The sequence below is a fragment of the Myotis lucifugus genome, unplaced genomic scaffold, assembly GCF_000147115.1.
Source record: "Myotis lucifugus unplaced genomic scaffold, Myoluc2.0 scaffold_79, whole genome shotgun sequence".
NCBI lineage: Eukaryota > Metazoa > Chordata > Mammalia > Chiroptera > Vespertilionidae > Myotis > Myotis lucifugus.
This window is the reverse complement of record NW_005871127.1, coordinates 373,480-390,905: the sequence shown is the minus strand read 5'-3', so window position 1 is coordinate 390,905 and position 17,426 is coordinate 373,480. Positions and strand designations below refer to the sequence as shown.

At 34.5% G+C, this 17,426-nt stretch overlaps 1 protein-coding gene across 6 annotated transcripts in view; it reads right to left on the bottom strand.

Annotated features, from left to right (window-relative positions):
* The window catches only part of ZDHHC21 (zinc finger DHHC-type containing 21), a 45,343-nt gene extending 27,917 nt beyond the window's left edge, over window positions 1-17,426 (bottom strand). Inside the window, exons 1-6 of one of the 6 annotated variants that reach the window (XM_023755549.1) lie at window positions 17,368-17,426; window positions 11,607-11,737; window positions 6,332-6,439; window positions 5,488-5,685; window positions 4,119-4,217; window positions 471-582 (exon numbers count right to left, since the gene is read on the bottom strand). In XM_023755549.1, coding sequence (XP_023611317.1) covers window positions 471-582; window positions 4,119-4,217; window positions 5,488-5,641 — 365 coding nt within the window. In that variant the 5' untranslated portion in view covers window positions 5,642-5,685; window positions 6,332-6,439; window positions 11,607-11,737; window positions 17,368-17,426. Of the gene's footprint in view, window positions 1-470; window positions 583-4,118; window positions 4,218-5,487; window positions 5,686-6,331; window positions 6,440-7,393; window positions 7,645-11,606; window positions 11,738-11,912; window positions 12,030-17,367 lie in introns of those variants that run through there. The other 5 variants (XM_006090686.3, XM_014457546.2, XM_014457547.2 and 2 more) reach the window with 5 other exon arrangements.

Here is a 17,426-nt window from a genome sequence, read left to right as displayed (position 1 = left end):
ACCTAAAACACATAATACTGAAAAAGGCTTAAAGGGAGAGGAATGAGGTCAGGGTACCTGAAATGTATTATTCTTTAAACAAATGGAAAGGGAAATATAAACAATGGGATGTATATGGTTTATTATAGTTAAAAACAATAAGAGCTACTATTTAAGTACTTTCTAAGTCTCAGACACTGTACAAAATGTTTTACATACATGCCTCATTTAATATAACCACCTTAGTCCTTTGCATATTTGGCTGCATGTTAATTCTTAGCTTTCTACTAGAATTATTTCCTTGTTAGAAAAGATAGGATCTCTGTGGGAAAAAAATGATTTGGGGAGTTCATAAAACCATATCAAAAATGAATGCTTATTAAAAGGTGTTTTTAAACTACATCACCTTCATGTAACTTTTGTTTAAACCTGCTAAGTACTACAATTTAGTTTTCCTAGTTTTTTCTAAAAGTGAATTATTTCTTTCTTACCATGGACAGTGATGATCCATTCTCCTAACACAGTGGCCGCAGCGGCTGCAGTGGTGGGAACGCTTTGGTCTCATCAAATTACACTTGTTACATAATTCCCAGAACTCCCTTTCTAGAGAAAAAAATTAAAATCCATTTAATGAAGGTAAATGAGTAATGTTGAAATTTAGCAACAATTGTTTAGAGATTTTATAGAAAGTCTTCAATATATAGGTCTAAGAAATTTTTCCTCTAGTCTCCAGTATTTCACATAAATGTTGTTACTCTGTTTTATGATGTCTGATTTTGTATGTTTCTAATTTTAAATACTATAAAAAAATAAGACATTATTATTAGTCAAACTAAGGGATAGAAAACAATGTATTTGGGTTTGGGATATATTGCTACAAGTAAAATTCAATGATAAAACTCTAAAATACAACCAAATTATTAAAACAGAATTTTATTTAAACAAATTTCTAGAAATTTTATCTAAAGGCTATAATAAAGGAATAATGGTGAGTTCTGGTTTCATGGATTAATAAATCAAAATCAATCCTATAATCTCATTAGAGAAACAGAGATTGCATTCCCAACCCTCAAACCATTTTATTTTCTCATATTAACGAGTTCATTGGGGAAAGTTTATGGGGGGGATTTGGAAAAGATTTTCAGATGGGTTTAGGAGGTTATTAGAATAGTTTCAACCTACAAATCTGTAATTCATGTCTTAGTCTTCTCCCTTTCCTTCTTCAGGTGTATGCACGTGCCAATGGGACCTGGTGGCCAATATATTCTGATGTCTGATAACTACCTACAATACTTTGTACCAGCCATCTCAAAATATAAAATAAAAGCCTATGGGAGAGAAAATCCAATTGCTACTTTATGATAACTATAAATAAATTAAAAACTCACATGTATTTTTAAGAAGAAAAATCAAAACCTAAAACTAATCAGAGAGAAAAAGACAAACTCCACAAATGACTGAGATTTTAATATAAGTACACAGCATCACTTTTTTTTGTAAGAGAACATTTATTTGGTAAATCATAGAGGTAGAAAGGTAATTCCTAGAAGAAATAGACTTAGGAAACAAGTTACCTGGAAGGGCCCTTGGAGCTTGGAAGTGAGGAAGCTAATGGTAATGGGCCTGGGACAGGGAGGGGGAAGAGGGCAGAGAAAGGGAAAGGCAAGGGCGTGCTCCCGAGGAAGAGCACACAGGGTCCTCCTCTAAGGGCTTTAAGGGTGAAGATTTTAGGGGAGGTCCCATGGGAAGATCTCAATAGAATATTCAGCAGTTTTCCAGGTGAGCATAACACTGTTTAACATGGATCCTTATTAATGCTGTAAATATATGAATGAATATAAAACAAGGTTTTATTTTGTTTTGTTTATCCCTCAGAAAGGAAGCACCTTCTGTTTTAGTCTTAAAAGACTCAAATTGTTAAGGGGCCTTCTCTCAATTACTGCATTTCAAACACAAAGTAATGTTTTGGGGAAAAATATAATTTAAAACTACCAAAATGAATACAAGGTTTGGGTCTTAATAGTGGTTTCCTGACAGAAATGGTTGCCAATGTAGGAAATAAATGTTAGTAAGTCTCCTACACATGACCTTTAAAAAGCGTTATAAGCCCTGGCCAGGTGGCTCAGTTGGTTGGAGCATTGTCCAATACAACAAAAGGTGTGGGTTCTATTCCCAGTCAGGGCACATGCCTGGGTTTCGGGTTCCATCCCCAGTCGGGACACCTATGGGAGGCAACTGATTGATGTTTCTCTTTCATATCGATAGTTCTCTCTCTCTCTCTCTCTCTCTCTCTCTCTCTCTCTCTCTCTCTTTCTCCCTTCTGCTCTTTAAAAAGCAATTTAAAAAAAGCATATCCTGATGTGAGGATTAAAAATAAAAATTTAAAATAGAAAAAGCAATATAAGCCTTGGCTGGTGTGTCCAGAGGTTAGAGCACCAGCCGCACACCAAAGGGTCATGGGTTCGATTTCTGGTGAAGGGCACATACCTGGATTGCAGGTTTGATCCCTGGCCCCAGTTGGGTGCATGAAGGAGGCAACCAACCGACGTATTTCTCTCACATCAATGTTTCTCTCTCTCTCTTCTCCGCCCCTTCTACTCTATCTAAATATCAATAGAAAAAATATCCTCAAATGAGGACTAACAAAAATAACAATAATAAAATAAAACAATATAAGAGGGAGGAAAAAGGCAAAACTATGAGTGAATACATGACCCTCAGCATTAACAGCATGGGTTAAATTTCAAGGGACAATATTAGACAAATTTAAAACATGATATATTTTTTAAAACTTAGAAGGAAGATTTTGTTCTCTAACCATATGTCAAAAAGTAGCTCTAGTAATGACAAAAAACAGTAAAGTCAAAATTACTAGTTAAGAAACAGCTTGATGATGAAATGTTCTAAGACTGATTGTGGTGACAGTTGCATAACTCTGTGAATATACTAAACGCCACTAAAGTGTATAATTTAAATGGATAAATTATATTGCATATGAATTATACTCAATAAAGCTATTTTAAAAAGTTAAGAGATTGAATAAAATCATTTCATGAAATTTGAAAGTGACAAAAGTAATATTTCTGTATTTCAGACATGTGTGAATAATTTGAATAATATAAATAGCATTTAATTATTTCACTTGACTATTTTATCTGCATGCTGAAAAGCTTGTAAAATCAAATTCTGGGGCCCAGACAGCCTGGCTCAGTGGTTGAGCATCGACCTTTGAACCAGAAGGTTACGATTTTTTTTTAATCCATATTTAAAGCCATAGTAAAAGCTGGTGGAACAAGGTTCTGTGCCTCAAATCTTTCTGTAATATTCTGCCATGTGACCTATAAAGCATAATCTATGCTTCTGGTCACGCAGGCTACCTACCTCATACAATTACCCTGAGGATTATATGTCATGAGATAGATATCAAGAGGCTTTGAAAACATTAAAATATGATAAATAAACATATCTTTTTTATTGGACAGAAGTCTTCTGAACTTAGTGAAGAAAAATAGGCCAAATGTCAATGGGACCAGATATAATGCAGATATCCAAATAGTCAGCAAGATGGTGTCCTCCGTTGCTAGTCTATAAGCTAAAGGTAACAATGTGGTTTCATGATTCAATTAGGCCCACAGATATTAATCTGCTTGGTATTCATTTTAAAACAATTTTTTAAAATTTTTAACTAGTTGCCAATATTTTTTTAATCATGAAATTTTTCATAAAAATTGTATTATTAAATAAAAATACTAATTTCTCAAATAATTATATACCACTCAACAAATATTTACCCAGTATTTACTAAGTGACAGAGACTGTTCCAGGCACTGAGGATACAGCTCTGAACAAATGAAAACGAAACAACAAATCTTCACCCTCAGCGAGGTCATACAGATCGAGGGTAGGAGGAGAGAGAAACCAATGCACAAACTGAAAGAGAGAGCCAAGGAGAGGGGTATGAGGAGTCAACTGGGATTTGCAATTTTAAATAGAGAACTCTAGAAAGGAAACATCTGAGAAAAAACTTGAAAGCTGTAATAGATGTCATGTATAACTAATGCATACTAAAGGCAATAAATACATTGATAAGAAGAGTAATTCTGAAAAAGTAAAACTGATAAATCTGAAGAGTACCATACCTCCATGTGGGATCTTAGGGTTTTCAGGGAGTCTTCCTGGATCAGTTATTGAGGCCCTTACTAAGGCAACCAGACAAAATATGGCTATGCCATAGAATACTAGAAGGAAAGGGAAAAGGAAAGGAAAGGGTAGAAGAAGGGCAAAGGGAAAGGGAAGGGAAAGAAAGAAAATTAGTCACTTACTCTTAGACACATTTTTAACAACAAGCATATTTAAAGTATAACTGCATATTTTAATTAATAGCATCCAGATAAATAATTTTCAAAAGATGGAAAAATTAAACGATTAATTCACTTGATTCATCAAATAATACTGCCAAGAGGACTATCTTAAGTATACCACTTTTAAATGTTACTTTGCATAATAACTAATAAACTTGTTGTAAATCATATTCTTTATTAATAGAAATTCCCAATAAGCAATGGCATAAATGAATGGGCTCCCTATTAAGTACATGTACTATATATGGAAAAATTAAAGCAGCATTTTTTAGCCTATCCTACAATTAAACTTTTTCATTAATTCTTAACTGGCTATCTTCAAAATTACTTTGAATTAGTGATGTTCAATTGTTCCTTTCAATAGATTTAAGATATTTCATTTGAAAATAAAGAATCTAGAAACTTTTTTAAAATGAAAAACTAGATAAAGTAACAGTAAGAGAAAAAAATTCATTCATCAAAATTCAACCTTTTAAATGAATAAAAGAATAGGCATTTTTTGAGGGTGGGGTGGAGGAGAGGGCACTGCACCTGTAATAGGAAATTTAGTTCAAGTGTTAACTCCAGGGCTGACAGCATGGCACTGGTCAATTTTATCATTTATATATCAGAAACCATATTTCTCATAGCTCTTGTGAGGTCAAAATGACATACTGTATATGGAAACTGTAAATGCCATGTATATGTAAAATATGTCATTTCAAATTTAATCATAAGCAAGTCATCACCAATGAATTATAGCAGAAAGTAATTATGTAGAAGTTCAAAGTGTCATAATGAACATTTGTATCACAAAAATCTTACTTCTCATTAATGTATACCATCTTCATACTTAAACTCTTTATACATTTGCAGTAAGTACATAACAGAAATATTAAAAATACACAAATTAACACAATTGTATCTTTTTTTAAATAAAATGATCTTTATAGATTTTGTAGAGTTAGATATCTAACCCATTTATCTAACCCTGCAAAACAGTATATAAAGGACATTATTTTTTAAAATTTCCATAATTCAGTAAATAACTTAGTATTAATAGCACTAATATTAAAAGGAAGATTAATATAGTAGCACTATATTCCAAAAACATCCACAATGAAGAAAATCTTTAATTATATAAAGAAATAAAGACCTAGAAACTTACTTATTATTAATATGCCTGGAATATGTCCTTCTTCATAGTGAGGAAAGAGGACAATTTTGGGAATTATAACAATATTGTATAACCAGACAAAGACAATCAAACCCATGCAGCACCAACCATGTGGGTCAACAACAAAGTGAATCCGGAGACCCATTTTGCAGTCCTACAACTGCCTGCCAACCCACAGGAAAGACAATCCTACGGAGAGAGAAAGAGGGAAAAACGTTACTTACTAGCATAGAGAAAAAAGTATTTGACTAAAACAAAATTACCTTACTGGCAACTATAACATAATACCTGTTGACTTTTCTGTGTATATTTTTGACAAAATAAAATACTTTAGAAAAGAAAAAAGTTTCAGGATATTCAAATTTCACCATAAGCTTCAAATAATTTAATTATGATTTTTTTTATGAATTGCTATCATAGAATATAAATTGGCACTACCTTCTGAAGTTAAACACAAGTCTGTCCTTAACCCAGAAAATCCATGTGTAAACCCCCCAAAAATGAGTAAACATATCCACCAAAATATATATATATATTATATAATTTTTTAGTAGTTTTAATCATAAGACTAACTGATGGTCATCCAAGTCAAAATAGCAGTCATTTTGTGGTGGGAAGGGTGTTTAACTGGAGAGGAACATAAGGGAACCTTAGAGGGGTTAGAAATGTTCTATCTCTTGACCTGGGTAGGTTTCATGGGTATATACATATGTAAAAATTCACAGAGCTGTACACTTAAGATTTGTGCAATTTAGTTTCATTTTAAACCAAAGTACAATGCTTATAAATCATTTTGAAAAATTATAATAAAAAGTGAAAAGCAATTAAAAATTACCAACATAATTAAATTTGTTGAATGAAGACCAATTAATCTTATTACTATCAAGGCTTTTTTCAGTTGAGTGTTAATAATGAGACTCTTAAAGTTAAGATACTTCTATACCTATGTTAAAAAAAAGAAAATGACTTTAAAAATCCATTCTTTAGATGTAACTTATAAGCTTAAACAATAAATTATAATATAAAATACAATGACATAATACATTAATACACTACGATGTTTCACAAACCAGAATCAACTGAGATTTTTAAAAATACTATTCCCAGCCCTGACCGGTTTGGCTCAGTGGATGGAGCGTCGGCCTGTGGACTGAAGGGTCCCGGGTTCAATTCCGGTCAAGGGCATGTGCCTTGGTTGCGGGCGCATCCCCAGTGGGGGGTATGCAGGAGGCAGCTGATTGATGTTTCTCTCTCATCGATGTTTCTAACTGTCTATCCCTCTCCCTTCCTCTCTGAAAAAATCAATAAAATATATTTTTAAAAAAATAAAATAAAATAAAAATAAAAATACTATTCCCAGACCCCAATCCAGATCTATTGAATCATAATGCTTTACAAAGTAAAGCTCAAAAATCAACAAAATGTTAAAAATGTTCCCCAATTGTATATGACACAGCTGAGTGGTATCTATGAACCACTAATTCAGGAGCTTCACTAAGACCTTACTGTTACAGCAATGAGTTAAACTCAGTTCAACAAATATTCATTGAGCCTCCACTGTACAGCAGTTACCTGTGTAGACACAGTAATGAATAAGACATGGCCTTTGCTTAAAGCAATTAACAGTCTAATGGGGAAGAGAGTCATAAAATAGTTTTAATATAATATGGTAAGTTCCAGAGATGTAGACAAATTGTTACTAGAGGCACAAAAGACGAGGACTAATTAAATCAGGGCAAGACTTCCTATAGGGGGTGAAACCTGAGTTCAGTACTAAAGATGAGTAAGTTATTCAAGTAAAGAAAAGTGACAATACTGTAAACAGAAGGAAGAGCAAGAGGTATACCAGGGTAAAAGTTGTAGGAGTTATTACAAATTGCCATCGTAAATCACAAACCTTTCAGTGGAGAGAGAGTCAGTGGTGAGAAGGGGCTACATCAAGAAGGACACAGAGATGCCATGTTAAAATATTAAGACTTCATTCCTGGAAGGTGTGGCTCAGTTGGTTGAGCAGTGTCTCGTGCACCAAAAGGTCAACAGTTCGATTCCTGATCAGGGCACGAGGCCAGGTTTCCGGGATCCCCAGTAGAGAATGTGCAGGAGGCAGCTGATCTATGTTTCTCTCTCATATAGATGTCTCTGTCTGTCTGTCTCTCTCTCTCTCCCACCCTCCCCTTCCTCTCCCTCTAAAGTCAATAAAAACACATTTACAAAAAAAAAAAAAAGAATATTAAAACGTCATTCTTAGGCATTGGAAAGCTATTGAAGCAGGGATTTAACCTAATGAGATTTATACTTTAAAATAAATTATTGACACTCTGGTGAGAAAGATGAAAGATCAGTTGGAGAAGAAATCAATTGAAGAAATAGTTAGAATCAAACCAGTAATTTTACTAATTGACTGGATATTAGGGATCACAGGGGAAAAAGTCAAGGATGACTCCCAGATTTCAGTTTATATCCCAGACTACTTAATTCTTAGAATAATTTATCATCAGTTGAAAAGCTTTAGGTTACCAACTCTTAGAGGCCTTGACAATGTTCTTTAAAGCTACCAGAACAAAGAAAAAAAAAGATTAAGGATTACTTAATTTTAAAAGAACACCCCTATGCTATCATTCCTAGAAGCTACAAATATTGGGGCAGCTAAAAATAAGATGGGAACTCAAATGCACCACCACTCAACTGATGAAATCAGATATGGTCTAAATTAGTCCTTACATATGAAATCTAAAACATGAATAGCGCCTAGGTCTTTAAGAAAGTAAAAGTTGAACTTCAATACCTTTTAATTAGAAAATTAAAATACCTATCAGTATCATTTAAGCGAGAAAAGTCAGAGAGGATAAAACATGCTATTTAACTTACTAGGTATCATTTTAAAAACTAAAGATGCTCAAATAAAAATGATAAGCTATCTACCAAAGCTAAAAAGAGAAACACTAAAAAAATGTTTACATTTACAGTCTTGCCAACCATCGCGTGCTAAAAGAAACAACAGAAGGCTCTGTCTCTCAACATATTCAATATTATTAACTTCATGTAACTTCTCTAAATGTTTCAGTTCCATTCAGGATTAAACAACAAATTATGAATTACAATAATTATACAGAATAGAGTAATTTAATAACTTATTTCCAGATTTATTAATATTAGAAACAGAAGAGCAAACAAGCCAGCAAAACGAGTGGCAAAATTATATAATACTCATTCATTTTTTAACTTTATTTTTATTCTCCTCTACCAGAGAACAAATTTTTTCAGTAGAAAAGAGAGATTCCTCACAACAGAAAATATTAGATAGTGAAAAGTATAGTTACAACGTATCTATTTTTCTGGATGTAAACATATAGGTAACAAACTCTAAAAGAACAAGCACGCTCAAGGAAAAGTGAGCAAAAGATAAAAAAATAAAACAGTAAGCAAATAATATGTTGAATATTTTTTAAATACCTGATTAGTGAAAATTAGTGCCACATAACCCTTACAACTGGACTGTAGAGAAGAAAACAGTAGTCTCCCAAGAGCTCCAAATCAGATTACAACCGGAAACACTTAACTAGTAGAGTTGCAGGATCACTCCACTCAGTTAATGACAACTAGGCGTGGCTTATGACTGAACAGAAACTATTACACATCCTGAGCAACAACCAAACTGAACGCAATGCTGCTACTCCGGTGCCATTTGTAAAATACTTTCATTAGCCAAAGATCCCAACATATTAATTTGTATATTAAATGATGAGCTTATAACTAAACTTTGATGTAACTAGTGGACATACTGGTACTTCAACATTTTTAAAGATTGCTATCTGGTAACTAAATATACTTGAGTGCTGTGTCTACATAATTAATGATGTAAATTACTACAGCACAAACTTTTTTTAGAGAAACTATAATTCAACTCTAATAAACTGGACTACATAAATATTTACAATGTTCAAACTATTCTGGTAGGAAACCACCTTTCCTTTATTGCCTTTTCAGATTTTAGAAAATGATAAAAATTTGCCAACATAATTTACAAGAAATATAGTCAAACATATCTGTCTAAACTTACAGGTTTAGCCAACTCTCCACCTCGGCCAGTGATCTTATTACTGTTCCATGAATATGAAGAATGTATTCCATCTCCCATTTCTCCTATCTGAAATGTTCTTACCATTTTGCTTACTCCAAATTCACCTCATACTTCAAGGTCAATTTGAATCTCACTCTCCATATAAAAATTTTCCTGGTACCTCAGTTCACAGTGATTTCTCTTTCTCTTCTATTCCAAATAAAAAAGCAAAACTAGTAGAAGAAAATAGCAAGTGGTTTTATAATCTTGGGATGAGGTAGGCCTTCACAAACGAGACCCATAAGCCAAGTTTGACCACATAAAGGAAAAAGTTCTGAAGCCAAAGACACACCAAAAATGAAGTTAAAAGACAAAGCATCCCTGGAAAATAATAACATATGACTAATAAGAAGCATAAAAAATGAATACTTAGCGAGGCAATTCACAGAAGAAAAATGCAATGGCTAATCACCAGTGATTAGGAAAATGTGAAATAACTAGGCACATTGTTCATCTTTGGTATTGACAAATTTTAGAAAGGAAGATGACATCCAATGTTGACAGGACAGAGAGAAAAGGACACACTGGTAGCATGTAAACTGATACAATCATTTGGAGGGCAATCTGGCAGTATATGTCAAACTCTTTAACCCAGCAGTTTTATTTCCAGGAATACCTAAAAAATACTCATTAGAGTGTACCGGTCTGTTCTATACAGCACTTTTTTAATCACAATAGTATGGCACAACCTAAATGTCCATGTAGAGGGAGAGGAATGAGTAAATAAATTATAACATCCATAGTGTAAACTATTTCCAAGTCACTACAAATTTAAAAGGGGAAAAATGAGGTAGCTCTAGACCTCCATGTGGCTGCTCACATATAATGTCAAGTTACACAGGCAAAGTCTATGGGGGCAGGGGTGTCAGTGGTTTCCTGGAGAGAGAGGAGAAAAAAGATCGACTAGGAAAGGGCAGAAGGGAACTTCTGTGGCGCTGATACAGATCTCTATCTTGATACAACTTTGCGATACACAGGTCATGAACTGTCAAAACGCAGCAAATACACACTTAGGAGTGTTGCATTTCATGGTATGTGCATTTACCTTTTTAAAAACCCTGTAAAACAGCACTGAACTCTAGTTAATAATATGTATGCTTAAGTACTGGGGAGAGAGGGAAGAAAGGGAGGAAGTGTACTGATAGCTGCAATTTACTTTGAACAGGATCCAAAAAAATTAAAGGAGATTGCTAGGTGGACAGAGGGATGGATGAGAATGTGATGAAATTCAGTAAAATATTAGTTGTGAATGTAGGTGACGGGTATTCAGATGTTACACTATAATTCTTTCAGCTCTCCTGTTAAAGTTTTTTATAATTAAATGTTGAAGGAGAAAGCGAGTTATAGAAAATTGTGTACATGATTCTGTTAGAAGCAAAGTATGAGTAAATTCTGTATATGGATCAGAAAAAAGTGTGAAAGAGAGCACACCTCCAAACTGTTAACAGTGGTTATCACTGGGCTGAGGAAGGACTGAGCAATGAGAAGGAAGGCTTTCACATTTTATGTATGTATTTTGTGTTCTCCTAAGTTTATTAGTAAACATATGTACTTCTGAATTCTTTTCCACCAACTGAAAAATAAAGATAGCCTACGGGCTGGCAGACACCACAGCCTTACAAACAAAATGTTTAAATTAAGCCTCTTTATCACTATGTATTGCCCTTATCTTAAATGCTTTTAAAATTAATATTTTAAAAAATGCAATGAAGAAGCATCAACTGTAAAGCCACATAAGATTTATAATCCTGAAAGATGCTTCTGAAATGTATATTACTTACAGATTATTTTTCTCTATGGAAAAGCCTAGACATTTTTTATCCTCTAAGAAAATGTTTAGTTAAAATTTAATGTGAATAACTTTAAATAAATATAAGGAAACTACTATTTTTTGCAAATGAGCAATTATTAAAATCTATCTAAAGAATTAAGGATACAATGCCACATAATTCAGAAACATATTCCCATGTAAAATTAAATGCAGACTTACCACTTGCAAATTCACTGTGATGCGTTGTAATTTTTCTGGTACTTGCATTTAGAGGTTTTATCTTGATTCATTCTTTTTTTATTACATGCCAACAAATGGATCTCTCTTCAATAATAGTTCTCCATAATAATCTATTAATGATTTAACAAATAATTATCTCTCACAAAGATAAAAATTGTAAGCAGCTAAATAACCTGAGAAAATGTCAATTACAAAATTTTAAATTAAGAAATAAGATGATTCAAGTCCACCTGATCCTGTGCTTTCAGATCCCACACCATCCCCCCAAAATGTGCATTTGATTACCATTGTACATGAAAGTTCTTTCTTTTGAAACCACTTAGTTCCCATAAAATCAAATCAGCATTATGTGTACAGCATTTGGGCTTCATCAAGCTTCCTGACCACAAATCACAAAATGACAATCGATTCTGAGATCACTGATGAGACAAAATGCAATGTAATGTCTACATTAATGTGAAGCTAGAACTATCTAATCACAATTGATAAGCATAACATTGAGAGTTTAAAATAGAAGCAAGTTTTAGTTTAAAATGTTTTAAGGAAAAACGTTTTCCTCCTGTAATAAAACCATTAAGAGAAGCACTCATAAAAGTTAGTTTCTACAATTCAAGCTTAAATAATAATAATATTGTAAAGAGTTCTAGATAACACATACTGATTCAAAGATTTCATTAATTTAATCAACATCTACTGACTATATCCTGTGCTTTGGCACTGGATATAAATATAAGAGAGAGGCCCTATCCTCAATGGAGAAAGACAGTAAACAGACAAGACCAATACCAGGTAAGATAAGGTAAGACAGAGGGGCAGGGGGAAAGAGCATCTCATATAGGAAGGATGTTGTTTCATGGCACTTTCTTCACTTAAGTGAACATTTACTCGTGTACCAGGCTGTAATACAAAATGTACTTCTCATGGTAAATTGCCATCAGGAAAAGATTTCTGGAGAGAGTGAAATCTGTGAATTAGCTAAATGAAGAATGGAGGCTCGTCTGAACTAGGGAACAAGTAAGCAAAGGTATAAAGGCAGGCAGAGAAAATCCAATTAAGCTGAAATGACAAGAGTCATTTCATATGGAAAAATGGGATAAAACATATCTATCCTTTTGACCACAATCAACTCCAAAAAATATATTTCATGACGTTACTAGTACACACAAATATATGAGATATATAGGTATATATTTGAAATACATATCTGAAAAAGTTTAATGACATGATTGCCCTTACTCTATGTGATGCACTATGATATTATTTCATGACTTACAAGCAGAGAATGATCCAAAAGCAAAAAACACTGCTAAACCATGCCAATCAGTTTAGACTGCATCCTGAACACACTGGAAACCACTGAAGGATTTTTAGAAGAATTCCATGATGAACTTGCGTTTTGGAAAGAAGAGCAACACTTTGAAGTATGGTCTTAAAACACTTGGAGTGCGGGTGAATTTCCCGCCAAAATATAAGATGGCTCTGTCTTTTGGTTTTGTTCCATCCACCAAAAGGGTGGATTACAAACAAATATTTGGTAATACCCAGTTACAATCGGCCCGAGTTTACACGTTTCCCGCACTCCACCGCAAATCTATATGAACCGAGTTAAAGACGGCTCCCGCGGAGTACGCGCAATTCACGCGAGCCGACTTAACTCGTTTCCCGCACTCCAAGTGTTTTAAGTGGGTGGATAAGGCTCCAAGACTGACTAAATGAAATACGATAGGCTTAACGGTTACCCACATAAAAAATGAGGGCACCTGGTAAACACCCCAAAAGTCGTAACTTATAAGAGAAGTAGGGAGGGGAGGGAAGAGGATGGAAAAGTTAAGACAGCAGGCATGTTGGAAAAGGGCAATAAAGAACTTAATAAGGAAAACTTATAGGAGTTGGTGAACAACTGGAAGCAAAGAGCACAGGCCAGGATGGTTCCCCAGTTTTTGGCTGAGGGATTAAGTGAATGGTGGTACCATTCTCTGAGACAGGAAATTAAGGACAAGTTGTGAATTTGTGAAGCATACTGCTTATCATAGCAATGAGAAACTATTATGTACTGAGAATATAAAAAATACATCAAAATCATTATCATTACATCTCCATTCCCCGTAGATACTTTTTAAAAAAGAACTATTTTCTCCCAGGGTCAATTTTTCTATGGTCCATGATTGCTATATTGTCAAAGGTAATGTATTTCTACTCTAACTTTCTTGGCTGTACCTTCGTTTCTTAGAGACAAAATATGGAAGGAGAAAGCAAAGGAGCTGCTGCTCTAATGGAAAATGGATGAGTTCATCTTCTAGAAACAAATCTCAAGCAGAATTAAATGTGGGACATCAAAATGTCCTGAAACATGGCCAAGGTCAATAATGCTGCGAAGACTATGACTCCATGGTGGCTTCCCAATGTCTCAGCACAGCAGTTTCTGTCAGTAACATTAGGAAATAGCACAGGTCAACCATCCATGAGTCAAACCCCAGTCATTCACTGGCTTAAAGTCAAGAAAAAATCCTACCTTATACTTATAGTTGTTAGAGCTACACTGCAGCTAATGTATCCAAAGTGAGATGAACATTTCATCTAGTTCAACAACATCACCACCACTGTGGGATCAAATCTCCTCTAAGTGGTATAAAAGCAATGTTAGTCTTAAAAATTCAAGAAATTTTGGGATAACAAAGAATATTCCAAACTCTCATAACTATACAATGTAATTAAATTTGTAACATTGCTAGGTCTAACAGAATACAATCAACAAGTTATAGGGCATACCAGAAAGAAAAAAAATTTACCCACAGGGACAAAAGAAAAAAAAATAGATATATATATAATATAAACCTATAATTGCAGCTTAAAATAAAATTTAAAAACAAAGGTACAACTATATAACTTTAAGCATAAATTTATACAGCTATTTAACTTCTGATTTTATCTACTCTGAAAATTGGTCAAGTTAAATAATTCTACTTAAAGGATCAAGTATAGCTATCCTTAATAATTAGCCAATGAAGTATTCATTTTTTAAAAAAACCACATTGGTATTCAATTTATTTCAATGGAACAGGAAATTAATTTTGTATAAATATTAAAGAGAGCCACATTCCAATTATGACGCAGCCTTTTATTAGCTCTCCAAGCTTCAGTTTCTTTTCAGAATTCAGTTAACCATCTGTAAAATGGTGATAAAAATATTAACTCACGGGGTAATTGTCGTGATTAAATGAGAAACTGCAAATGATAAGCACCTCCAAAAATGAGGAAGGGAAACTTAAAGATGAGTTCTACTTCTAGCCTTACAAACTCCAGAATGAAAAATGATTCTGGTTCCCCATCATTAAAGTGGTGGTACCACTTAACCATATGGCAGCTACCTACTTTCTCTAACACTGAAGTCTGAGAACTACTGGTCAGGATGAAAAACCTCAGGTGGTACAGCCTTTCAGCTGGTATCATGCCATAAGCATGTAGGGAGGTTGCATTCCACATGTTGGCATGAGGTCTCTTCAAGCAGAAAACCAAGAACAGAGATGCCATCTAAAACGGACTGAACTGAAGCCTGTACACTAAATCTCTTTCAGTAAAAGCAGAAGGACAGGTGAATTATAGAATGAAGCATAGCAAATATCAGGACCCCATTTTCGAAGATAATGAAGAATGCATAATTAACGAATTCTGATTCAATTGCTGAGTTCTCCAGGAAGACTTTGTGAAAATGTGAGCAGTGCTACTTCATGTCTACGAAGATGGGCTTTTAAAACTAGGGCTAACTCAATTTACCAATGATTCTTAACCAAAAAATTACTACTGTGACGATAAGAAAGACTGGTGTTTTTCCACTCTTGTGTTTCACCTATATTTTTTACTGATTCAAAAGCAGTTCAAACATTTTCAACTTAAGAGTTATTAATGTACTGATTACTCTACTAAATGATAAAATGCCATTTATATTTAGTGCATTTGAAAAGTTGAATCTGAGCCCTAATAGTTTACTAAATAAAAAGTCCTCATTCTTTAGTATAAAAGTAAAACTGAGCTTAGGGAACAACTTTCTGGTAATAAAAATAGCTTTTCCTCTGCCTTGCCCGTTATGCCTGATAATACTGACACCATCACCATGTGGCCTTCTAAGCTGAAAGAGATGTTATTGACTCACTCAATTACAATGCCGGAATAAAAGCTCCATGGAGACATTACTGGACTTTTCAATTCACTTCTTCACTAATACATGGCATTATTTTATCTATACTCTTTTGAAAGTTCTGAATCAGTCCCCACCGATTAAAGAAATCAGGAAGTGGGCAAATAAGTAACACTTTTATGATTCACTGATTACTGCTTGTTTTAGAACCTACCGGTGGCTAATGGTTCTGTGCATGCATTTTACAATGCTCAAATTTCTTTCATTAAATTAAACAATCGGAGGTAGGCAATGTAACTCAGCACCATTTTATTCAAAATATGCTCTATTTCATTTACTCCAACTACAGCTTCTAAAGTATGTTAAGCTTAACAGAAATCAACAACCGTTTGAAGGGACCTCGTATAATCCTGTTGCTTTATATCCAAAATGAGGAATTCTGGAAGAGCTCTACACCAAACACTATTCCACAAGTATGGAATTATACATTTTTACTTATATTTGGTATAATTTTACCAATATTTCTTCAATGAAATGTTTTAAATGTACCTTTAACATGTCAAAGGGTCTCAAATTACTTACAAACATACATATGCCAAGTAAGGATGAAGAAGCGAATAAGCCTTACAGAATTTAGCCTGACTTCTTGGTTGTAGAGATGAGAAAACCACATGGGTCAGTGACCTACCCATGACAGCTTTGGGACTAAAATCTAGTTTCCCTTCCACAACACCAAATCTCACGTGGTTCTTTCTTTCTGATTGATTCCTCACATCATCTCATCTTCAAACATCTTTTTGCCCTTAAGACATAACTAAGGCAAAATAAAGCACCTCTCTAGGTTTTATCTTTAAAATAAAATAAAAATCTGTGAAGTTGGAAGAATTTAACAAGATATTACATCAAACGCATTTTATTCCTGGGATGACACATACTACATTATTATTATTATTAATACTATTATTACCATCACAAGGGAGGTAGTGAATTTTTTTAAGCACACAGATTAGCAAACGAAGATGAAGATCCATTTGACACGTTTTTCATTTACCCTGAGTCCTCTTTACTTCAGACTAACTTTGCACTATGATTTATGACCCGCCCACAATGACCTTGATTCCCCCCTCTGCCCCCTTCCTGGACTTTTATGGGCGACTATATTGCAATATTTTCAAGTAATAACCGGTCAGGTTCTCTCAGCCCTAGAGATACAGACATCCTCCCCTGACTCACAGGGGGTCATAAACCGTGACCCAAATATAGCTTGAGAAAGACCACAACTTTAAATGGACTCTCTGGTTAAAACCCAGACCTATTAAAGTGAATGGTAACAAGTGCAAGCTGCCGCCATCCATGAGCCATTTTCTCCCAACCTCTCTAGGATCCCGGGGAGGGAGGCGGGTCAATGAAGGAGTGAACTCCTCCGGCTCCCGCCGATCCCTGCAGCCTGGCACCCGCGACCTGGAAATGAATGGAAGGCTATGGCAGCCCACACCTGAGACCGGCGATCCCGGGGAGAAACGAGAAACAAGTAGTTCATCAGCGAGAAACTCGGGGCAGAGACTCGATAAATTAAATTATAACAATAATAATATAAATACCTACCCACCCCCCTGGGCTAGAGCAGGAACCCTCACCAGCTACTGGCAGGGGCAGCGGGCGGG